General features: G+C 47.6%; 1 protein-coding gene across 3 annotated transcripts in view; it reads left to right on the top strand.

The window, feature by feature from the left end:
* Positions 1-25,277, top strand: part of LOC142575088 (monocarboxylate transporter 9-like) — a 218,223-nt gene that overhangs the window by 142,099 nt on the left and 50,847 nt on the right. For all 3 annotated transcript variants that reach the window (XM_075684071.1, XM_075684070.1, XM_075684073.1), the window contains one exon: positions 6,037-6,912. In XM_075684071.1, the coding sequence (XP_075540186.1) occupies positions 6,037-6,912 (876 nt within the window). The remainder of the gene's footprint in view (positions 1-6,036; positions 6,913-25,277) is intronic.

Genomic DNA, 25,277 nt, shown 5'->3' with positions numbered 1-25,277 from the left:
GAAGGATATCTTAATTAGGTCATCCCGAAATTAATGTCCTCATGTTATCCAGTGGACGTCCTAACTGGGACTTGGACGTTGGGATCTAATCGGGACGTCCAGAGGATATTCGTGGCCCAATGGGTCGGTATCAAATTGCATCTCTTCCCTTCAAAACCAGGGGAAGCAACCCGGCGGCTGAAGTGGATCGTCGTGGTTCGTGTCGGTCTTTCGAATTTCTGTTAAACGAACTAAGACGTATATGGCAAAAGCAACACAAATAAATAAAAACAAGAACCAACAGCGACATCCGAAAAAACACAAAATAAAGCGTCAACTGCATAAGAACGCGTGAACTCATTCCCGCTCTTGTAAATCAGTTTAAATAGTTGTTTAGCGCGTCTTGCTCCAAAACAAACGCGCTGTTGTTGTTACGTGTCACATCTAGCTTCGTAGGCGCTTCGGGCTGGATCCTTGTACGCACTTTGTTTTTGCCTGCGCCAAGATCACGACGCGAATGCTGGAACTGAGCTCATTCCTTCCGATATTTTCTCGCACTTAGAACAACAGAACTAAGGTTGGAGTACACTGCAGCACAAGTCGAGTATTCGAAAATTAGCATTTCGCTCGCGCACGATAGCGCACATTTTTTCAGTCTTCACGTTGTTTAGTCTCAGCTTATTGCTCTCTATGATGCTTTAGCGGTAATTCCCCATTACATTCGAGCCCGAACGACAATACCAGAATATCCTCGAGGCACTTTGTCAACGGAGAAGAAAGCACTTACCTGCCAATTTGCCAAAACCTCTACAATTGTGAGGTGCAAGGCCCGCTCCAAGTACTGAAGCGACAAATGACAGTTGAAAGACGTCCACGGCTGTATTTGCTCACTTAAATGGCATAAAATAATGATTTGTTAACTCACTTTGAGTTCGATGTCGTAAGCATGCTTGCTTTGTTATGACAAATACTTCGCGACCTGTGGTGGTTGCTTAGTGGCTATGGTGTTGGGCTGCTAACCACTAGGTCGCGGGATTAAATCCTGGCCACGGCGGCCGAATTTCGATAGGGTCGAAATACCCAAAGGTCCGTGTAATTAGATTTATGTCCACGTTAAAGAACCCCAGTTGGTCCAAATTATTCCGGAGCCCCGCACCACGGCGTGCCTCCTAACCAGATCGTGGGTTTGGCACCTAAAACACCACAATTTAATTTAAGCACCTCGCTGTGACGTCCGTGGTGTTTACTTATTTGACACGATATACATGGTTGTATTCGTAAATTTGACGTCCTTTCGTTAGCGTCTGCGATCCGAAATGGGCCTCGATGTTTTCGATTGCCTCAAAACCGCAGTTTATAACGTCCGCCAGGTTTCAAACGAGCGCCGCAAAAGCATGCCTCCGTAGCAGTGGCCGCCGCGGTGTTTCGCGCTACTGACACGGTGGCGCTGACGGCTGAGCCGATCACTGCGCCGACTGATCATTGCAGGGTGCCCATAGACCGTTGACCATGATACCGGTAATTTACATGCTAGCAATGCAAGCAATCAAATTAAAGCTGCAAGCATAGGCAGGGAATAATAGCATTTTGGCAGAACATCAGAATGGCTTCAGAACAGGTAGGCGTTTGGATGATAATTTTTTGTTCTTACTCAGTGTATTGAAACATCAAGAGTACAAAGCAGACCGTTATATGTTCCCTTTTTAGATAATACAGGAGCGTATGACAACGTGGACCGCAACATTTCCTCAAGTATTTCGGAAGAGGAAGGCTTAGGAGACGATTGTTTACAGCTTTTGAGAGAGATTTACCTAGAAAATACCGTTTGCCTTGAATGGGAAGGGATGAGGAGCGAGGAGAAAGTTGATATCAACAAGTGACTGAGGCACGGGTGTCTTCCATCCCCACTGCTTTTTATGATGTACTACATGCTGAGGATGTAGAGGGCGCTAGAAGGAAGTATTATCGGTTTTAATCTTTCATACAAACAGGCGGCTACAGTAGTAGAGCAGCAGCTTCCAAGTTTATTTTATGCGGACGACATTGTGTTAGCAGCTAACAAGCAAAGTGATTCGCAACATCTGGCTAATATCTATGGATACGAAGGCAAGAATTTAAATTTGAAATTTAATGTTAGAAAATCGGGTGTGAGGTGTTACGGTATTCAACGAAACAGTGAACCGACAGTGGCAATACAGGGCCAGGAAATACCTCGGGTAAGATAAATAAATACCTTGGTATATGGATAAACGAAGGCAATAGATATATGAAAACACAGGAAAAAACGACAGTAAGGGGAAGAGAAATGGGCAGCCATAATGAAGAACAGAGCGCTATGGGGATACATAGGCACGAGGTGCTCCGGGTTATGTGGAAAGGTGTAATGATTCAAGGACTTACTTTTGGAAATGCGGTTGTTTGCCTGAAATCGGGGGTACAATCAGGACTATGGGAACCAAAGGTCAGTGGGACGCCTCGCATAGGGCGCTCACGGGAATACTACAAATGAAGCTGTGAAGGGTGATATGGGCTGAACAAGTTTTGAAGTGAGGGAAGATCACAGTAAAATTGATTATGAAGAACGACTGAGGAAGATGGAACAATGTAAATGGGCTGGGAGAATGCTGAGGTATCTGTACAGGAAAAACATTGATTCAGAGTGGAGGAAAAGAACTAGGAAGCTTACCAGCAAATATGCAGCCTCTAGGGTGGGCAAAACAGCAACAATCACGTCAAGCGGAAAGCCAGAAAAGCTGAAATCATCTCGTAGCTGGCGGCAATGGGAAAGAAACCTGCCATGAGTCACTACTGAAGAAGAAAGAACGAAACCATGATAGAAACAATTTATGATATCTCAAAGGCAAGCTCATTACTTTTGGAGGACGCCTTAGAACACGAACCTATAAAGCGAGATATAAGAAAGAAGAAGCATGTGCTTGCTGCGGTAAAGCTAGGGAAACGATGGAGCATATTTTGTTAAACTGTGAAGAGGTCTGCCCAGGGCTTGATTTAGGCACGGCTCGCCTCCTTCAAGCGCTTGGGTTCAGCGAGAACACGGGCAAAGTAAACATGTCAGCAATAGAGATTAGTAAGGGGCCATTGGAAGATTGGTGAAGAAAAGTGGCGAAGCGACAAGAAACGGACACGCACAAAAACAAAGTTCACAATAGGGAATCAGAAAATGTGGTTGTGGGAATTCATTGTGTTTTTTTTAACCAAGGTAGGACATTGGGCAATATATTAGCAAGAGCTTGCTGGCGCAGCCCACCACCCCGTTCCGAAGGCGACGCTCACATCCGTCCGTCCGTCCGTCCGTCCGTCCGTCCATTCATCCATCCATCCATCCATTCATCCATCCATCCATCCATCCATCCATCCATCCATCCATCCATCCATCCATCCACCCATCCACCCATCCACCCACCCATCCATCCATCCATCCATCCATCCATCCATCCATCCATCCATGTCCCATGTCGGTGTACTCACTCTAAGAGGCGATTGCAAGACTGCTGGAAGAAAAGCAGGGAAACGAAAAAAAGGGAGACGTAGAAAAGCAAAGTTCGCAATAGGGGATCAGATAATCTGGTTATGAGAATTCATCGAAGTTTTCTTTTATTTTTTAACCAAAGTAGGACATTGGGCAATATATTAGCAAGACTTTGCTGGCGCAACCCACCGCCCCGTTCCGAAGGGGACGCTCACAACATCCATCCGTCCATCCATCCATCCATGTCGGTGTACTCGCCCTAAGAGGTGATTGGAAGGCTGCAGGAAGAAAAGCAGGGAAACGATAAAAATGGGAGACGTAGAAAAACAAAGTTAACAATAGGGGATCAGAAAATCTGGTTATGGGAAGTCATCGAGGTTTCTTTTTTTTCATTTTTTTTAACCAAGGTAGGGCATTGGGCAATATATTAGCAAGAGCTTGCTGGCGCAACCCACCGCCCCGTTCTAAAGGGCCGGCTCATAACATCCATCCATCCGTGTCGGTGTAATCACTGTAAGAGGCGATTGGAAGACTACAGGAAGTAAAGTAGGGAAACGATAAGAAAACGGAGACGTACAAAAACAAAGTTCACAATAGGGCATCAGAAAATCTGGTTATGATGATTCATGGCGTTTTTTTATTTTTTTGAACCTAGGTAGGACATTAGGCAGTAATGGCAAGAGCTTGGTCGCTCAACCCACCGCCCCGTTCCAAAGGTGTCGCTCATAGGATGCATCCATTCATCCATCCTCCGCTAAGCCCGTAATCCGTGTGCGTGTACCGGGCAGGCTAAACCTTTCTAATCTTATCCTCCGTTACTGCTGTGTTTATATAATATATCAGCTGTATGCTCTGTGAATCTGTTACACATGCGCAGAGAAAGAAAAACAACAAATTAAATATACCTCACGCACTGTGCGACTCGATGTTGTGCGAAGCAGTTCCAGCTAGCTGTTTGGATATCCAGAGTTCTCTGGGGTTATACTAAGCGTTACTAGATGGAGGAATGTTTTAGTAATACGCGCTACCGTATGGTTGACGCAATCAATGTGGTGACGACGATAGTACGATAGCAATGGCGATGTAATGACTGGTTGTATGCACTAAGCTGAAGAAACGTGGTGCTACATTTCTGCGCAGGTCGGAACATTATTCCATGCGTTGTATAAGTTTACGCAGTACGTCACACAATCTATAATGAAATGCAAACTGATTTAGATGCACAGGACGAGACATCAACGCTGCGAAGTGCCGTGGACGAAGACGATGTATTCGTGTATCGAGCCAATAATTAAAAATTAGTTTACATTCTGGGGCTTAGGTGCCACAACAAGATATGACCGTGAGGCACGCCGTAGTGGGGGACTCCCGATTAATTTTGCCCACAAGGGTTTCAGAAGCGTGCACTCGATGCCTGGTACTCTGGCGTTTATGAATTTGGTCAGCTCATAATGCGGCCGCTGGGGCCGAGATTTGATCCCGCGCCAAGCGCTTCGCAGCGCAACCGCACAAGCCACTATACGCCACCACGGCTGCTCGAGCGTATAATTGGGATTGGAGATGCATCCACACAGAAGTGCAGCAGATCTGTTTCTAAACGCACATAGCCGTTCTCTGCCCCTTGTGTCAGTCTAGAAATAGGCACATGCCTACTTTTGCACACTCAGTGGCCGAAGAATGGCGCAGTCCAACTATACAAAATTTGAGAAAATCAGTGAAACCGTTCAGCAGGTATTATACGACATTGTATGAATAATTATGTGTGCTTAGGAATACTTAAAAGCGGGCATTATATGTACATGTTCCATGCCGTGATTTATTTCTTGATTTCGTGCGAAAAAATAACTCTCATTGGGACTATATTCTGCGTCGAAAATACGGGTTATATAAACGGGACCACCTCTGGCACATTCCCAGTTGGCCAAACATGATGTAGGCTATATATAGGGAAGCTACCAAAATCGTAAAGATCATTTTGTTGTATGATACATCAATTATGAGGTCTGTGTGCTTTCCAAATACCTACGGGCCCGTAATATGTGTACTGGTCTTTTGTCGTGCTTTATTACTCGACTAGGCAGAACAGAGTTGCGCTCAGTTTCAGTAATTTGTCGGTCAACATTAAACCACACTACCGAGCCCCAGTAAAAAAAAAGAAAACAGAGGAACCGATCCCAATTATACTTAGCGCGATAAGGGTTTTGCGATTAAATTACCTATATCGAAAGCAAAAGTTGTTCGGGAGCGCTGCAACAGCTTTCACAAAATACGTTAATCAAGCACATATAGTTACCACGAAGCATATAGTCGAAAACCATATATTCCTGTTCGCAGAATAATAACAGTTTTAGACAATTTAAGCGTGGGGCAGGAAGGGAACGAACAATAAAAAAATAAATGTGTAAGTCCACAACATTAGCTGAGAAAATAGCAATTTACATGCAGTAGCACATTATCGATGCGCTGGCCACCTGAAATGGTAGCGAGGAGCGATTCTCATTATAGGATCTGATAGTTTTTTCTGGCAAGCTTGGCTACTACGGCAATCAAGCAAGTTGTTTGTGCAGGTCTCGGGACTGGCCTGGTCTTCACCTTGACGGCAGTGATCCTGAACAACGTGTTCAAGAAGAACCGGGCCACGGCGTCCGGCATCAACCTGTCGGGCCCCACGCTGGTGGCGCTGGTGTTCCCGCTCCTGTTCCAGTACTGCGCGCGCACGTACGGCTTGCGCGGAGCATTCCTCATATCGAGTGGGTTCACGTTGAACGCACTGCCGGCCGCGTTCTTGCTGAGCGGCAGGGTCCGCGAGCCGCCGCCGCCGCCAGAGGAGCCCGAGATCGTCAACAACCCGCGCTACGACTGCGAGGTCAACATAACTGGCAGCACTTTCACCTTGGCCGACATCTCAGGAAGCACTTCGGACATCGCGAGCAAAGCCAGGAACGCTGCCCGACATGGAGGCAACTCCGTCGAGAAGGAGAAGCTTCTTGACGCGAAAGACAGCGGAAACAACAACGAGCAACTCCCTACGAGCAAGCGCGAAGGCCCGGAACGACGCAGGTCAGACGAGGTGAAACTCGCGTGCAACCTGAGTGGCGCCGCGTGCCTAATACCCGCCAAGAACCTCAAGGAACCGCTCGGCACGCAAAGACCCCATGGTGTGGACCCGAGCCGGCGTGCCCAGGAACGCACGTTCGCCGATCGTTCGTGCAGCCTTCCTTTGGTCAAGGGAACGCTGCCCAAGGTCCGCATCTCCAAGTTCGCCAATACAGTGTCCATGTTCAAGGTGCTACTCTGCTCGCCCTACTTCCTGCTTGTCTGCCTCTCCCAAGTGTCACACGTCTTCAATCATGGCACATTCATCACCATCATAATCGACTATGCCAAAGACAATGGCATACCACCTGAAGAAGGCATTTACATACTTTTGGCCAATTCGGCAGGTGAGCTAAGCAACCGCGGGCGCGCGCTTATTTTCTCGTTCGCGTGTGCAGCGCCGCTCCGTAGACAAGGACGACTCGTGAGTTTTCGTCCCTACGGAATGACGTTGAGTATCCTGTGTCGTCTAAGCTGTCGACCATGCACCTAGGGTTGCTGAGACTAGTCGTTCTTCTTCTAGAGATGAACGGCTTTCAGGGTATTGGGAATTACTCAACTGGCACATTTGTCATTCAAAAACGAGGTAATGCACATTCCATGGAGCCCAGAGTGTTATTTGCTTCAATACTACGCCCGCGAGGTATGCGGTCTATACCTAGGTCGTGGCATTCTCCGTTTAGTTCATTTTTGGGTATTCGATATTCTTTATGAGTGCTGATAACTTTGTCACACGTAGGCCGAATTTATATTAATGGTATAAGGAATTTACGATATTTTAAATGCATTTAGCAAAATTCGTTTCTAACTCATGTTGACATATCAGTGAGTCACTACAGGACTATAAGCGAAATAACACGAAAGCCTCGAAAACATGTCTGCGTTGTCCGCACAGCTACAAATGACACTTAATTACGATACTAGCGGTTCTAATCGAAATGAACCGTGCTCTGCTTGAACGACAGAGATGTAGAGGCGTGGTATGCCACTCGGAGTGGTTAAAAAAATGAGGTGTCATTCCAATCTCTGAAAGTGGACAACCAGCGAAGCTGCAGCACATCGCACAGGGTTAGACAAGGGCACAAGTATTCATTTTCATCATTTGGCAATGGTAGTGACGAGAGTGTTGTGATTACTGTGATATACACTGAATGATTCAGTTACAACCTTAGATTCTTGGCCAAAGTTAAATCTATACACAACCGTTGTTGAGTAGTTGAGTGGCTTGCATTGTGGTGGTGATGGAAACCAAACTCTTCTAGCACAAAATGCGTGAACCATTTCCTGTGTGGTTTCGAAATTGAAGTCTCCAACGACGAATAGAGGTGTAGTGTCATGACGGTTAACCAATGCAAAGTGCGTGTGGTCATGAGCTCGATATCACAGTTGGGTGCGCCTGGGAATATGTATACAGTGGATATCACAATTCGATCTTTCGTTTTTACGGCGCAGTCACCTCCACAGTCGGTGGTATTGTCGTCTTGCGAGTCAAGGGTGTGTGGCTGTACATACATTTTGCGTTATGCCTAATGGCAACGCATCCCGGTCTTGAGTCCATGTGCTATTCACAAACGATCCCAGTGTACCCATCGACATCAAACAATGTATAATCATTTATTTATTGCAATAGCAATTACATGGATACCACGGGTGCATTTTTGCCATCATCGCCGTAGTCGCCGTAGTCGCCGTCGCCCTGATGTTCCATTAAAAGTCCAAAGGTGATAACACCATCGCCGTGCAATGCATGCGGTATATGCAAGTTAAAGCGCGCGAGGGTGAGCCGATCGCAGTCCGAACTCGTGCGCGCAAGGGAGGATAGCCGGGAGGAAGCGCGCCGTCTTTCGTCGCACGCATGCCATCCGGGAAGGGGAGGGATGGGGGGGGGGGGCGTTGCACTTCGGTTAGCAACTGCATATGGCGCGACCGCGCGCGGTCTTTATCTTGAAAGCGATCTGATTTCGGGGGCACTGTTTAGGTGAACCGACGGCTCGTAGCTTTGCGTGCGTTGCGTTATCGCGGCTCAGTTTGCGTTGAAGCGACAGACGGCAAGAATGTTACTTCGCTGAAGCTGCTGAGGCGTTTCCTCGGAACAGAATTTTGACAGCAAGTACCTGCGGTCATCGAGTGTGATGTGTTCACGTTTGCCTGTGCGTGCTGACGCCACGCTTGTTAATTTAGTGAGTAAGCGAATGATTAGAAATTCATATGGTCGATAAAACGACTATGCTTACTTCGTGTGACTGTCAACTAATTTGCTATCGCAATTGATAGCCTACCTTGCTTTAGAGTTCTAGTTTCACACTTTATGCCTTGATATTGAAGAAACCACGATGAGTGAAGTATGTGATCTATTGTGTCGCAACAGTGATTGCCGTTCCAGCAAGCCAAATATTCTCACGTCGCGCGCCTAATGTGATGCCAGCATCGTTCCTTCGACTCACCCAGGTGTATCGTGTGCGAAGGTGAAGCGATACGCTCGTGTGTAGGGCTGGCGAACCGAACAAGGATCGACAGCCGCCTATCGAGTGCTCAGATGGATTTCCTTCACAAAATTGTCATGCCCATTAAGAAGTAGCCGAAAGCTGCCGTTAGTAGAGCTGGCAAACAATACCTATATCAGATCTTGTACACACACATAAATACGACCCGCCGTGGTTGCCCAGTGGCTATGGTGTTGGGCTGCTGAGCACGAGGTCGCGGGATCTAATCCCGGCCGCGGCGGTCGCATTTCGGTGGGGGCGAAATGCGAAAACACCCGTGTACTTAGATTTAGGTGCACGTCAAAGTACCCCAGGTGGTAGCAATTTCCGGAGTCCTCCACTACGGCGTGCCCAATATCAGTAAGTGGTTTTGGCACGTAAAAACCCATAATTTAATTTTAACACACATAAATACGCAAGAGTGTGGATGAAAGTACACAGCCTTCGTTGGGCTTATTATGAAGGAAATCAAGGAACTGGGGTCTAAGCTTAAAGGTATGGCTGAAGAAAAGTCAAGGGGTATGGTATTAAAAGCACGGGCAGAGAGTCTGTAGATGGGAGAGATTCCAACCAAGCGAGAAAAAAGCGTCGAAAAAGAGTTTGCGGTTTCCGAAGAAATAACAGAAATAGTCTATAAAATGCAAATTACTAATGATGTTGGAATGATAGAGCCCGCATTTTCGTCTTACAATGAAAGTTTGCCAGTGCCTCGAGTGACCTGTCACGTGACAATTTAGCATATATTCGCGGGCTTCTATCACGCTCGGAAAGACATTTATGTAGCTCGTCTTGGGGAACAGAAAGCTGTATCGGGAGTTTTTCACGTTGCTCTGCAATTTTCTCATTGACAATTTTAATATACCTATAACATTCGAGAAGTTGAATAATTAATAAAACCTAATTATTAATTGGGCGGAATGCATGAAAGAGTCTCGGTATCTACAATGGACGGCAAACATTACCTTGGTTCTGCCCAGATGCGTGGCATTTGCATATTTTAAAATCTTGGTGCGTGATAGTTGGGACACCCTGTATATGGGGACCCACTAGGGAAAGAACTAACCGGTGTAACTTGTTTTATTCAGTGAAGAAGGGGAGGGGGGCGCTGCGACTAACACATTTTTCAGGAAGATCGTGATAGGTTCCTTTTCTAACGGAACCAAAGTGATGTGTTTCTGTTTCTGCAGGAGGGAACGGAAGAAACTGGTACATAAGAAGCCGATCAATGAGTTAGCGGTAAGAGAGAAAATAGAGGAATTCCAGATGAAGCTACAGAACAGGTACTCGGCTTTAAATTAGGAAAAGGACCTTAGTGTTGAAGCAATGAACGACAATCTTGTGGACATCATTAAGGAGTGTGCAATATAAATCGGTGGTAACTCCGTTAGACAGGATACCAGTAAGCTATCGCAGGAGACGAAAGATCTGATAAAGAAACTCCAATGTATGAAAGCCTCTAACCCTACAGCTAGAATAGAACTGGCAGAACTTTCGAAGTTAATCAACAAGCGTAAGACAGCTGAAATAAGGAAGTATAATATGGATAGAATTGAACATGCTATCAGGAATGGAGGAAGCCTAAAAGCAGTGAAGAAGAAACTAGGAATTGGCAAGAATCAGATGTATGCGTTAAGAGACAAAGCCGGCAATATCATTACTAATATGGATGAGATAGTTCCAGTGGCTGAGGAGTTCTATAGAGATTTATACAGTACCAGTGGCACCCACGACGATAATGGAAGAGAGAATAGTCTAGAGGAATTCGAAATCCCACAGGTAACGCCGGAAGAAGTAAAGGAAGCCTTGGGAGCTATGCAAAGGGGGAAGGCAGCTGGGGAGTATCAGGCAACGGCAGATTTGTTGAAGGATGGAGGGCAGATTGTTCTAGAGAAACTGACCACCCTGTATACGCAATGCCTCATGACTTCGAGCGTACCGGAATCTTGGAAAAACGCTAACATAATGCTAATCCATAAGAAAGGGGACGCCAAAGACTTGAAAAATTATAGACCGATCAGCTTACTGTCAGTTGCCTATAAACTATTTACTAAGGTAATCGCAAATAGAATCAGGAACGCCTTAGACTTCTGTCAACCAAAGGACCAGGCAGGATTCCGTAAAGGCTACTCAACAATAGACCATATTCACACTATCAATCAGGTGATAGAGAAATGTGTGGAATATAACCAACCCTTATATATAGCTTTCATTGAGTACAATAAAGCGTTTGATTCTGTCGAAACCTCAGCAGTCATGGAGGCATTACGGAATCAGAGTGTAGACGAGCCGTATGTAAAAATACTGAAAGATATCTATAGCGGCTCCACAGCCACCGTAGTCCTCCATAAAGTAAGCAACAAGATCCCACTAAAGAAAGGCGTTAGGCAGGGAGATACAATCTCTGCAATGCTATTCACAGCGTGTTTACAGAAGGTATTCAGAAACCTGGACTGGGAAGAATTGGGGATAAAAGTTAATGGAGAATACCTCAGTAACTTGCGATTCGCTGATGATATTGCCTTGCTTAGTAACTCAGGGGACCAATTGCAATGGATGCTCACTGACCTGGAGAGGCAAAGCAGAAGAGTGGGTCTAAAAATTAATCTGCAGAAAACTAAAGTAATGGTTAACAGCCTCGGAAGAGAACAGCAATTTACAATAGGTACAGAGACACTGGAAGTGGTAAGGTAATACGTCTACTTAGGGCAGGTAGAGACGGCGTATCCGGATCATGAGACGGAAATAATCAGAAGAATAAGAATGGGCTGGGGTGCGTTTGGCAGGCATTCTCAGATCATGAACAGCAGGTTGCCATTATCCCTCAAGAGAAAAGTGTATGATAGCTGTGTCTTACCAGCACTCACCTACGGGGCAGAAACCTGGAGGCTTACGAAAAGGGTTCTACTTAAATTGAGGACGACGCAACGAGCTATGGAAAGAATAATGATGGGTGTAACGTTAAGGGATAAGAAAAGAGCAGATTGGGTGAGGGAACAAACGCGAGTTAATGACATCTTAGTTGAAATCAAGAAAAAGAAATGGGGGGGGCATGGGCAGGACATGTAATGAGGAGGGAAGATAACGAATGGTCATTAAGGGTAACGGACTGGATTTCAAGGGAAGGGAAGCGTAGCAGGGGGCGGCAGAAAGTTAGGTGGGCGGATGAGATTAAGAAGTTTGCAGGGACGACATGGCCACAATTAGTACATGACTGAGGTTGTTGAAGTATGGGAGAAGCCTTTGCCCTGCAGTGGGCGTAACCAGGCTGATGATGATGTTTCTGCATAGTGTTGAGATTAAGTTCTTCCATGCTGGAGTGAGTGGTTTCATCAAGAGATGAACGAACACCAACACCAGTTGGTTACTGAAGGAAGTTATGTCCTTTTGTACACGCACATCTTTCGAAAGAAATTTTATCTTCTGTGTTGCAAAGAAACTATAGCGTCATTTTGTTTATGTTACTGAGCATGTGTTGGTGGGCTAGTTGGTTCAGCATGATTACAAAGGCGGCGCCGAATAAAACAACACACGAAGAAGGGGGACAAGAGACAGCACGTAGGCGCACTAACAACTGAGTGTATTATTTCTTGACATAGTAATATATAGTTTCTGTCAAGGAACAAAACAACAAGAAAAAACAGGGCAGTCAACGAATGAAAACTTATTTCGGCTTCTGGTTTCTATGTATTTTAGACAATCTAAGCGTTTGCCTGCTTCAGGCATCTTAATTGAGATATTTTAGATTTTTGCTGTGTGCTGGGCACTCGATTTGGCTCCACATCAGGTAAACTAAGTAGCAGGTTTACCAAATTACAGCAATCATTCACACAGTTTATGACAGCCATAGGACCCATAATGTAAAACTGTTCCATTGCGAGTTTCTTCTAATCTCCTGACTTCAAATTTAGGTGACCGCTGAGGCAAGCACCGGTCAGTGACCCGCGGCGTGGGTTAAAGAGCCCAATCAAAATGTCTGATCGTTTATAGGAGGTCACTTTCGTTTGGTTTCAAAGGAACAGCATTGCCCACTTTGACAGCGTTTTTTTCTTATCGTATTGGCTGACATGAGGCGATGATGCGCGCTGAGGTTTGTGTGGGGCCGAGCTAGCGCACAGAATGTTGTTAAACGAGTGAGGAGAGGGGTGCCGGCGTCTTCGACGCTTCCGCCTGCGGTGGCTGGTCGGAAATCGTGGTGGCCTGCAACGAAGAAGTGGCCCCTAAAACGGATCGTCAGCGAAGAGGAGGAGGTAAAGCCATGCCGTATACGTACCGAAAGGCTTGGCAACATTATACTGCAATGGAAATTTTAATAATGTTGGCGAAAAATATATTTTTCCCGACAGTTCCAAATAGCCAGTTCTAGAGCTATCGTAGGGCAGCCGTCTTCTATCCCCCTCAGAACAGGGAAGTCTCTGGCTATTCAGAGAAGCTTTTTGTTTTGTTCGGGATAATAATGCATGTTCAGCGCGCACATGTCAATTTGGCGTTGTGAGTTTGTGACGCTTAGTGACAGACCGCCGGAGTGGGCGAAGCCCGAAATCATTTAAAGCGCGACCCTTAGGCACAGCTCTTTAGAGGAAGCTTTAGCTCGGGCCCAACTCTGACGCGGCCTATTCATATACATGTAAAACGCAAAAACGTTTTTCTGGGAGAACCCTGGGACCGATTTTAATGAAAATTGTTGCACTTGAGAGAGAAAGTTAAATTCTAGTGACTGTTGGAAGCGGAATTTCGATTTAGGACTTGAGTTTTGTTAAAAAAATTTTTAAGTATTCGGGAGTCTGAAAAAAAAATAGAATCACGGAGTTTACAAATTCATAGCTCTGCATCAGGAACAGATATCGCAGTTATGTAAACGGCATCACTTAGATCATTCAAAGCGGACAAATTTGGTATGTCATTTTACATCTTAAGTGAATTTCTCATGTTGTTGACAAGGGTTCTGCAAAAGCTGTGTTTACAGGTTATTAATTTTTTTTCATATTAATGTGTAACATATCAATTTTGTCCGCTTTAGATGGTCTACTAGATGCAATTCGTAGAATTGTGTTATCATTTTTGTTGTTGAGTTACAGAGCTGTAAACTTGATAGTTTCGTTCTTTGAAAGTTTTCAATTTTTTGCCAATTTTTAATAAAAGATTTACGACCTAACCCGAAAATTCGAAACTAATAGTCACTAGATTTTAAGTTTTTCTTCTAAATGCAACAAACTTTGTGAAATTTGGTGCAGTGGTTGCTGAGAAAAACGAATTCTCCTTTTACATGTGTTTAGATAGGAGCACCCGAGCTTCCTCCTAAGTGCAGCTCTTAGTCGCCCGCTCCTGCGGCGAGCGCCGGCGTTGTCCCTCGTAACCGGGCGAAGGATGACAGAGCGAACGCGGAGCTCAGCGGCAGATGCAGCGACAACGAAGATAGCCCGAAGAGGAAAGCGGAGGAAGAGCAGTGCCACTCAACATGGACTGTGCGGCGACGATGGCTACGAGATGGCGCCACGGTAGCGCGCATCGTCTGTTCACAAGAGCGCTGCATGAGCGAAGGTCTATCTGTGGCGGCTGCTGTGAATCGCGCCCACGCGTCACCCACGTGCTGCCTCTCGCGATATCCCGATCAGAAAGGCTGTCGCGCCACACTCCGCTTCATGTGCAACGCGCCGCACGAGCCAGATTGTCCGCGGCGGCCGATATATCTCGAAATCAGAGCACGTACTGAGCTGCACTCCAATTTCGGATTAGGGAGTGTCGAAATTGACGGTGAATTTTTTACCAACACGAGGGCTTGCAGAGAAAACGGCTTTAAATCGAAAGAAACTTTTTTGTTTATTTGTGCGGACTAATCGTGCATAATCGGTGTGTACACATCAGGTCAGAGGGGCAGTATTCGCGGTTTTCGCGACGTCGCGTGACAATCAGGCAAAGTGGGCGTGTCCCTAACTTTTTTGCGCCAGTTGTGAAGTGCTAATAGCAGAAATGGAATAGAGAAAGATTGTAATGGCTTTACGTCACAGCGCCTACTAGGACATACCATTATTCTTAGACGTCGGTATACTTCAAAAGAAATTTGACCGTAACTGTCGTAGCAGGAATGAGGACCAGCAAGTGACACTTTGACGACAGAATTACCGTGAGTACGGTGCTTCCAGAACCTGTCGACCCTTTTCAAGCGGAGGGACCGGTAGCATGAAGACAACCGTAAGATATCGAGGCGTCTAATATTATGAGCTATACGTGCTGCTTATCTGGTAAATAGTGGCATTATGCAGGTGTGAAGTAACGCTTGCAAGGTTTGTTGCACAGACTCGCACACTCAGGAATAAAGGCGCGTATATTTCTCTCATAATAATATCCATGGTGACAGAGGTGCAGAGGGCTAGTGGAGCTATCCCGAATCTACGCTGGAGCGCCTCCAAACTCTCCTGTCAGCATGTGAATGCCAAGCCTTTATAACAATTGCGTTACTGTCAGAGTGAGTAGCACGTGCACTCCACAGCCGGAAGTGCGCCGGTTCTAATACATTTACAACTCCACCTAACGAAACCCCACTTTACGAAGTTCGCGATATAACGAAGGAAACTTCCATTCCCTGATATGTACCCATAAGATTCCATGCTGTCATCAACCCGAATTATCGAAACTAGCTTGCTTTAAACCGATTTAACGAAGCTTTTCCAGGTATAAGTGGAAATGAGCTGCGATTTCTTTCTAATTTTGGCGCAGACGGTCTTTCTTCGAGCGTGTACTTTAACGCTGTCGCGTTTAACATTTAGGCATCCTCGTCACATTCCAATCTTTATTTTGACGAGGCTGCACGCCGCGCCTATGCACGGAACAACGGAATTAGCAGTCACTAGCCTTACGCACCACATGACGCGAGAGGCCGTGGTAATTGGGCCGTCCTCGTGGACTTTCTACACGCATAGGCCTGGGTCAGCACAATGCTGCGGTACTTTTTGGGAGGCGTTACGATTTTAGATTTCGAAGGACCGAAAAATCCCTTACTCGATTTGCCGAACTTCCCGATTTAACAAAATAATTCCAGCGTGGTCATCACTTCGTTAAATCGAGTTTCAACTGTATTGGATTTCACAGGTGACCATGTACGGGTGTGCGTGCACTCTACGCGATCACATTTTCCTCCACAAGAAACAATTCGATCGCGTTGATCAAACACAGTGAATCCTGGTTTTGCGCTGCGCGCTTCGTGACATAGCTGAACTTTTCCGTGAATAGGCGTTCAAATAACTTATTTGGAGGAGCGCTAAATGACGGGACAACTAGCGGCAGTACAACGGCGCAGACGAACAACTAGTTCTTATTAGAAGGAACAGACGTACTGAAATACGATGGGCAAATAGTTCGATACCGTTCACTGCGACGCCAAATGGTCAATGGGTCGAACAACCCTAGCACACAGCCATGCCACTCAATCAGATTCGATCGAATCCAATCCACCGGACGCGCCATGCGAAGCCGTATGATCGCTCAAAACTTCCCAGCTCCCGTCGGGTTCGGCGCCTAGCAGACGAAATGCTCGGTGGGAGGATGATTGACAGGAGCGTGTCGTCATTTTGACGTCACCAAAAACGTGGCCGCGCCCCGCGGCTGGCGACGTCGGCGCGGAGTAGGCCAATTGCACGCGCCGGTAACCGAAGGAACGCGCCGAACAACCATCTCCGATAGCACCCCAACTTTATAACACGCTGGCGGAGGTGACGAAGGTTATAAATACATCGCAAGGCCCTGAGGTAGTGGGCAGGCACCTGCCACATTCATGGGAGGCCTGCCGTAGTCGCGCCAAGAGATGGAAAAGGCAGAGGTTAAACGTACGCGCAGAGAGAGAGAGAGAGAGAGATAAAACTTTATTATGTCCTTGATGGGGTTAAGGGGTGGCGGGGGTCGGGAGACTAACCGCCAATCCCCGCCTTCCTCAGACGGCGGCCAGTCCTTGCTTTCTGGCGGCGTCTTCGGCCATCCGGACGGCCCAGAGCTGCTCCTCTGGGTCCAAGCTGAGCAGCAATGTATCCCACTGCTCGGCCGTACTAATGATGCGTGTGTTAGTGCGGGAGGTGTTGGTGGGTGAGGCTTTGGGGCATTGCCAGATAATATTATCGAGGTCAGCGCGGGCCTTGCACGCTTTGCAGAGTGGGGAGTATGCATCGGGGTACATGCGGTTGTAAAGCACGGGGTTCGGAAAAGTTCGTGTATGAAGGAGTCGCCAAGTGGTGGATTGAGACTTATTCAGTGTTTTGTGTGCTGGGGGGTAGCGTAACCGCGCTCTGCGGTAGTGCAGGAGAATTTCTCTGAACGTAATCATTCGGTCCCGCGCGTGACCGCGATGCAGAACAGAGGGCTGGTCGGGATCGGAAGACACAGGTGAAGGATGATGCGCCCGGTGTGTGAGAGCTCGGGCGGCATCGTGGGCGGCTTCGTTTCCAGCCAGACCCGAGTGACCAGGGGCCCAGATGATCTGCACGCGGCGTTGCCTTGGGGGAGGAGTGCCAGAGATAATCTTCTGCGCTTGGGGTGCTATCAGTCCTCTTGCGTAGTTACGAATGGCCGTTTTTGAATCGCTGATGATGCAGTGTGCATTGGTAGCCGCGTAGGCCGAAGCGATGGCCGTTTCTTCTCCTACTTCGGGTTGCGTGGCGAATATTGATGCGGCCGCGGAGAGGCGGTACTGCGAACCCGTGACTGCGACGAGCGCCATGGCGTTTTGGTTGGGGTACTCTGCTGCGTCCACGTAGGTTACGTCAGCGGCTTGGTCGTAGCGCTTTTGTAGTTGTTTAGCTCTTTCTGCACGTCACTCCGAATTGTGTTCAGGGTGCATATTGCGAGATATGGGTGGGATAACTAGCTGAGCACGAATGTTTGGAGGGATGGGTACTTTTGGTCCGAATTGGTTGGTGTAGGTTATGCCTAGGGTGCCTAGAATGTGCCTGCCCGTGGTGGAATTGGCGAGTCGTTCGTATTGGCTAATACGGTGCGCATCAATGAGCTCGTCTATGGTGTTATGAATGCCGAGGGCGTCCGGTTTCTCGTTAGAGGTGGTGATGGGAAGATGTAGGGCTTGTTTATAGGCCCTCTTGATCATGGTATTGAGTTTGAGTTTGTCAGTTGCATTGAGGCTAAGGTACGGGGCGACATAGGTGATTCTGCTCAGGGCGCAGGCGGTTACCAGGCGTATAAGGTTGCTTTCTTTCATGCCGTGATGTCGATTTCCGATGCGTGCAATGAGACGAGTGGTTTGGTGTACATGTTTATCTAATTGCTTGAGTATCTCCGTGTTTCTGCCGTTTTGTCGGATGCGTAAGCCAAGGATACGAATGCTAGGTACTGTAGGTGTGCGTTGCTGGTGCACGTGGAGTTCTATGTCGGGTGGGTGAGGGTCTTGACGTCGACCTCCCTAATTAGGCTTGTACAGAAGCAGCTCCGATTTCTGTGGGGAACACGCCAGGCCGCGCGGTTCTACGTATGCAACGACCTCGTTGATGGCTTGCTGCAGCGTGTCTTGGATGTTCCCGTCGCTGCCCCCGGTGACCCACAGGGTGATATCGTCTGCGTAGAGGCTATGCTTGAGGTTGGGTATGCTACCTAATGCAGGCGGTAGTCCGAGCAAGGCCACGTTAAACAGAAAAGGGGATAGAACCGATCCTTGCGGCGTGCCTTTGCTGCCGAAGTGAATAATTGGGGACTGCAACCCTCCGATGGTAATGGTGGCTGTGCGACCTGTAAGAAAATTCTTCACGTAGTTATATGTTCGATGTCCAACCTGGAATTGTGCCAGTTGGTTCAGTAGGCCTCATGCGTGACGTTATCGAAGGCCTTGCTTAGGTGCATGATATCTTGAGCAGAAAGTTTCGGGCGAAAGCCAACCATGGTATTGGGGAAGAAGTCGTTGTCGCTCATATGTCTGTGTAAGCGTGTGAGGATGACGTGTTCGAGGACCTTTCCGACACATGAAGTCAGGGAGATAGGGCGGAGGTTTCCAGTTTCCCAGTATGTGTTAAAATAAGCTGTGAGGGCTAGTATAGAATCCTCATCTAGGTTGCGAAACATTTTATTAGAAATGCCATCAGGTCCCGGGGCTGAGTTAGGGCTAAGTGCGAGGATGGCTTCACGTACTTCTGCTGCTTGTATGGGCGCGTCCAGGTGGTCGTTAGCGGTGCCTGTGTATGCTGGAGCGGGTGTAGTAGGTTGAGGTCCTATGTATCGGTCTGTCAATTCTTGAAGAACTTGTGCGTCCGTGCCCGGATGGGTGTGAATAATTTTTTGCAAGTTGTGCTGTTGTGCGTTCTTGCTGTTGGCCGGATCGAGGAGGCAACGGAGGATAGTCCACGTTTTGGGCAGGTTTGGTTGCCGCTCCATGCTGTCGCATGTGCTGTGCCAATTTTGACGAGTAAGTTGTTATGCATAGTCTTCGATGTGAAGGGTGAGAGTACTAATACGTTTCCTGAGCGTTCGGTTGAGCTTGTTGTGTTTGTATCTGCGTTGCAGACTGGCGAGGGCTTCCCACATATGCAGTAACTTGCTATCTGCCTCCTGCAGATTGGCTTCCTCAGGCACCAATTTAGTGGCTTTGCTTGCGTCCTGCAGCAAGGATGCGACCCAATCTTCGAAAGGAGGTTGCGTACCCGAGAAAGAGGTGGGAGCTCTGGCCTGCCGGAAAGCGTCCCCGTTCGTTATGCAGAGTTGACGGCCCTTAGGCTTTCGCGGGCCCGCTCGAAGTGTTGTTTGGATTAAATAGTGGTCGCTGCCCAAGTTGTCTTGTGTGTTGATCCAGTCTGCTTGTGGAATTCGTTTTGCGAATGTCAAGTACGGAGTAGTGTCTCAGCTAACACTGTTTCCCATACGAGTGGGAAAAGTTGGATCCGTGACAAGAGTAAGACCTAGATTCTGTCCGTCAAGCCATAGTTGTCTTCCCTTTCGGCGGTCCATTGGGTATCCCCGTGCCACCGCAGGGGCGTTTAGGTCCCCTACGATGAGCAGGGTGGCTCCCCTAGCTACTTGATCTGTTTTGGTGAAAAGTCATAGAACCCTATGTTGTTCTTTGGGGCTGCTGTACACATTGAGGATGAAGAGGCTCTGTTGCTTGCGCCTTGCAGACGGGATGATCTCCAGAAAAATGTGGGCTGCTGTATCAATGCCTGTGTGATGCTGTATAACCGGAATGTTTCGCTTAACTAGTGTGGTTACTTGGGGTCTGCGGTTATCATCACAAACTGCGGTGTATGTCGCGTATCCCGACAGCTTAGCCGCTTCTCCGGTCTCTTGTAATGCGATAACATCGGGGGAAGTATGTGGTGCGAGAGAGGTAATGTATTGCTCTAAGTGTGCTCGTTTTCGCCGGAAGCCCCGGCAGTTCCACTGGCAAATGCAGTATGTAGCACCTTCTGGATTACTCGCAGCCATCTTTGTCGGGACGCGAGTACGGCTTCTTTAGGGGACCTGCTCTGGGACGGAGTAGGGTGTTTTCCAATTCTGTCAAACGGGTGTTGTGATTTTGAGCCAGAGTCGCGACCATGTCTTGAAGCACTTTGCACGTGTCGTCCATGTTTTCCTGTCGCTGTTGTTCTCTAGCCGCAAAGGCTTGCTCGATTCTGGGCTGTAGTAGCGTTTCTAGTTTCGCCGTAAGGAGGTTGTCCATTGCGCGTTTGAGAGCCTTTGCAATGGAGGCGTCGAGCAATGTGGCAAGCTTACAGTCTAATGCTTCGTTGAGGTTGCGTTCTATCCGCTGTTGCAGCTCAGTGAGGGCCTCACAGTTGACATTTCCTTCTGAAGTGTATGCTGGTGTTGCCGCTTTTGAGATTGGTTCGAGAGCTTTGCGTTTGTGCGAGGTTGGTTGTTGAGTGGTTTGCGGGCAATCTATTGCAGGGACAGGAAGGATGTCTGCATTTGGTGGTAAGTGTTTGGGTTGTGTGTCTGCAAGTTGTGATTTGAGCTTAGCGTTTTCTGTCTTGAGTTCTCGTATTTCAGCACGTAAGGATCGGAGCTCCTGCATGAAGCTGTGCATGGTAGAGTCACTAACTGTGTTCACCGGGGTTGCTATAGGTTGTGTGGTGTGACCTGTCTGGGAGACAATGCTGGCCCAGGTTACCTTGGGGACTTTAACTTCTTGCACTTGCACTTTAACTTGCACTTTAACTGTGGTCGTTCTAAGGCTTGCGTTTCTTCGCTGTTGCGGCGGTGTTGAATCCGGTCCACTCCGGGAGTGACTGCGTCATTGTGACTGACTGCGACCTCGGGAGCGGCTGCGTCCACTAGACCGACTGCGCCTTCATGGATTGCTGCGTTCGGGAGCCTGCGCTTGTGGTGTTGACTTCGGTGTTGGCAGAGCTGAGTCTCCATTTGCAGAAGTCGATGGCCCCGTCTCCTGGTCAGCTCCTTGCTGTCCCAGTCGTAGGCGTTCCCATCGTCGTTGGAGTAGGAGGTGTGGTTTCTGGAAGCGGCGATGGCAGGACTTATCACCAGTCGGGTGGTCTTTGCCGCAGAGCGCGCAGCAAGGGTGACTGGGGTGATCAGCCGGCGGGTTTACTGTGTCACAGCTCTTGCATTCCTTCTGGGTTGGAGTGGGGCATACATCGGCCCTGTGGCTGACAATCCCTCAGATGTCGCAGACCTCGATGCGCTTCTTATGTAGATAGCATTTGTATTCTGCTCCGCGGTAGTAGACATGGTACGGCACTTGCTTTCCGTCGAATGCGATGAACACTGAATTAGTATTGCCCATGCGTCGGGCCTGCAGAATCGTAGGGTTCTTCTTGTAAACGAGACTGTTGGTAATGTCTTCTTCCGTGTCATATTAAGGGATGTTATGTATGACTCCTTTGGCTGTGTCCTCCGGCGGTGTGACGTATGCTGTGGCAGCGTAGCGGGCTGCTCCGATGGGGAGACTGCGGATGCGGCAGTATTTTTCGGCGTTAGGCATGATTGGTGTGCTAGCTACAATGACGTTAATATCCGTGCATGAGCGGTAAATGTCGTCCCCTGCTTCTTTGGTTGTAATGCCCGTGATCTCTAGTATTGAGTCGCGTATCTGGGCGTGTTTGGACATGTTGAAACCGTCTCTTGGGCGTATGACGATCTCGATATCGTTCTTCGGAAGTCGTGGTTGCCGTGGTGCGCGTGGGCGTAGCGCGGACTGCTCGGTACTCTCGGTACGTGCGCTTGCTGTTGCACGGAGGGATCCGTGTATGAGTAGAGAGTATGAGTAGAGACTACGCAGGCATCATCCCTACTCATACACGTACGCGCAGCAATTATGCAACAGTAACTGGCGCCAACTCTGCAATCCCCTTAGGTGGACGCTCAGTATTAAAAAGACATGGCACATTCTCCGCAGCACGATGGATGCCGGAGAAACCAAGACTGCAGTGGACAAGATACTGAAGCTACTGGAGAATGAATTCAAGGGCGACGACGGGGAACTCATTGATCACGTAAAGCAGATTTATGTAGGTACGAATTCCAAAGAGGCGAGCCGGTGCGGTAGCTATACGGGACCGGAACAAGCAAACCAGGGCGCACGGATAACTACGGTGGAGGTCTATGCCGCGGCGCAGTCCTTCAAAAGAAACACTGCTCCAGGGCCCGACCAGATTACTAACGCCATGATTCGAAACGTGAGCAACGAAACCATAGATCAGTTAACTGAATACTTTAACGAGAATGTACGGCTCGATCAGAGAGAACTCCCAGCCGAATGGAAAGAAGCAAAACTGATCATTATTCCAAAAACGGGGAAGCCACGAGATATTTGAAACCTACGACCCACATCGCTAACGTTGTGTGCCGGAAAGCTCTTTGAATAAGTGATATAGACCCGGTTATACCGCTACATAGAGAACAACTCTTTTTCCTACAAACATGTTCGGCTTCCGCCCGCACGTGTCGGTGCAGGACGTTTTTTTTCTCATGCTTCAGCAGGACGTCGTCCACCCGTTAAGGGGTCCGGAAGATAGCATTGTGCTAGCTCTCGACGTGTGAAAGACACTCGATACGATTTCCCACGAAACAATACTGGAAGGACTATTTATTTATTTATTTATTATACATACTTTCAAGGCCCTAAGGCACTACAGAAAAGAGTGGTACATAACAAGCAATGTAATATGCAGACAATGGTATGCAGGCAACGTTAAGCGATAGCGTGGTAGACTGCTGTTTTGAATGAAGTTACATCTGTGATCTGAATGATGGAAGGTGGTTCCAGTTGACACTTGTGCGCGGTAAAAAAGAATCATGATACTTGTTCGTTCGGGAGGATGGGACGGCAACTTTATATCTGTGGTCCGAACGGGATGAAATGTAGGAAGGTGGGGTGATAAGTTGATTCTTGAGCACCTGGTTTGAGTAATAAACCTTGTGAAATAGGCAAAGACGAGCACATTTGCGGCGTAATGAAAGATCTGGCAGATTCAGGGTTGTTTTCATACTTGTAACACTGGAATGGCGGGAATAGTTAGATAAAATAAAGCGAGCTGCTCGATTTTGAATTGCTTCAAGCTTTACGGTTAGTGATGCTTGATTTTTAGCGGTATACGCAGCGGCACGCGCATTTACCAGCATGTACGCAGCTTCCTGAAAACTCGTACTGCCACCATCGGTCTGGGTTCAACTAGGTCGAAACCTTTTGCAGTTCCCGATGGGTCAATGCTCTCCCCCTCATGTTTAATGTGGAAGGCGTAACCTCGCACTGGAGCTGAGAGCGAATCAAGCCTTAGGGAGTGCCATTTATGCTTACGATATTCATCATCATTATCATCAGCCTGGTTACGCCCACTGCAGGGCAAAGGCCTCTCCCATACTTCTCCAACAACCCCGGTCATGTACTAATTGTGGCCATGCCATGCCTGCAAACTTCTTAATCTCATCCGCCCACCTAACTTTCTGCAGCCCCCTGCTACGCTTCCCTTCCCTTGGGATCAAGTCCGTAACCCTTAATGACCATCGGTTATCTTCCCTCCTCATTACATGTCCTGCCCATGCCCATTTCTTTTTCTTGATTTGAACTAAGATGTCATTAACTCGCGTTTGTGCCCTCACCCAATCTGCTCTTTTCTTATCCCTTAACGTTACACCTATCATTCTTCTTTCCATAGATCGTTGTGTCGTCCTCAATTTGAGTAGAACCCTTTTAGTAAGCCTCCAGGTTTCTGCCCCGTAGGTGAGTACTGGTAAGACACAGCTATTATATACTTTTCTCTTGAGGGATAATGGCAACCTGCTGTTCATGATTTGGGAATGCCTGCCAAACGCACCCCAGCCCATTCTTATTCTTCTGATTATTTCCGTCTCATGATCCGGATCCGCCGTCACTACCTGCCCTAAGTAGATGTATTCCCTTACGACTTCCAGTGCCTCGCTGCCTATGGTAAATTGCTGTTCTCTCCCGAGACTGTTAAGCATTACTTTAGTTTTCTGCAGATTAATTTTTAGACCCACTCTTCTGCTTTGCCTCTCCAGGTCAGTGAGCATGCATTGCAATTGGTCCCCTGAGTTACTAAGCAAGGCAATATCATCAGCGAATCGCAAGTTACTAAGGCATTCTCCATTAACTTTTATCCCCAATTCTTCCCAATCCAGGTCTCTGAATACCTCCTGTAAACACGCTGTGAATAGCATTGGAGATATCGTATCTCCCTGCCTGACGCCTTTCTTTATTGGGATTTTGTTGCTTGCTTTATGGAGGACTACGGTGGCTGTGGAGCCGCTATAGATATCTTCCGGTATTTTGACATATGGCTCATCTACACCCTGATTCCGTAATGCCTCCATGACTGCTGAGGTTTCGACTGAATCAAACGCTTTCTCGTAATCAATGAAAGCTATATATAAGGGTTGGTTATATTCTGCACATTTCTCTATCACTTGATTGATAGTGTGAATATGGTCTATTGTTGAGTAGCCTTTACGGAATCCTGCCTGGTCCTTTGGTTGACAGTAGTCTAAGGTGTTCCTGATTCTATTAGCAATTACCTTAGTAAATACTTTGTAGGCAACGGACAGTAAGCTGATCGGTCTATAATTTTTCAAGTCTTTGGCGTCCCCTTTCTTATGGATTAGGATTATGTTAGCGTTCTTCCAAGATTTCGGTACGCTCGAGGTCATGAGGCATTGCGTATACAGGGTGGCCAGTTTCTCTAGAACAATCTGTCCACCATCCTTCAACAAATCTGCTGTTACCTGATCCTCCCCAGCTGCCTTCCCCCTTTGCATATCTCCTAAGGCTTTGT

This window comes from Dermacentor variabilis, chromosome 3, assembly GCF_050947875.1.
Source record: "Dermacentor variabilis isolate Ectoservices chromosome 3, ASM5094787v1, whole genome shotgun sequence".
In the NCBI taxonomy this organism is placed as follows: domain Eukaryota; kingdom Metazoa; phylum Arthropoda; class Arachnida; order Ixodida; family Ixodidae; genus Dermacentor; species Dermacentor variabilis.
This window is presented reverse-complemented; position numbering and strand designations above follow the sequence as displayed.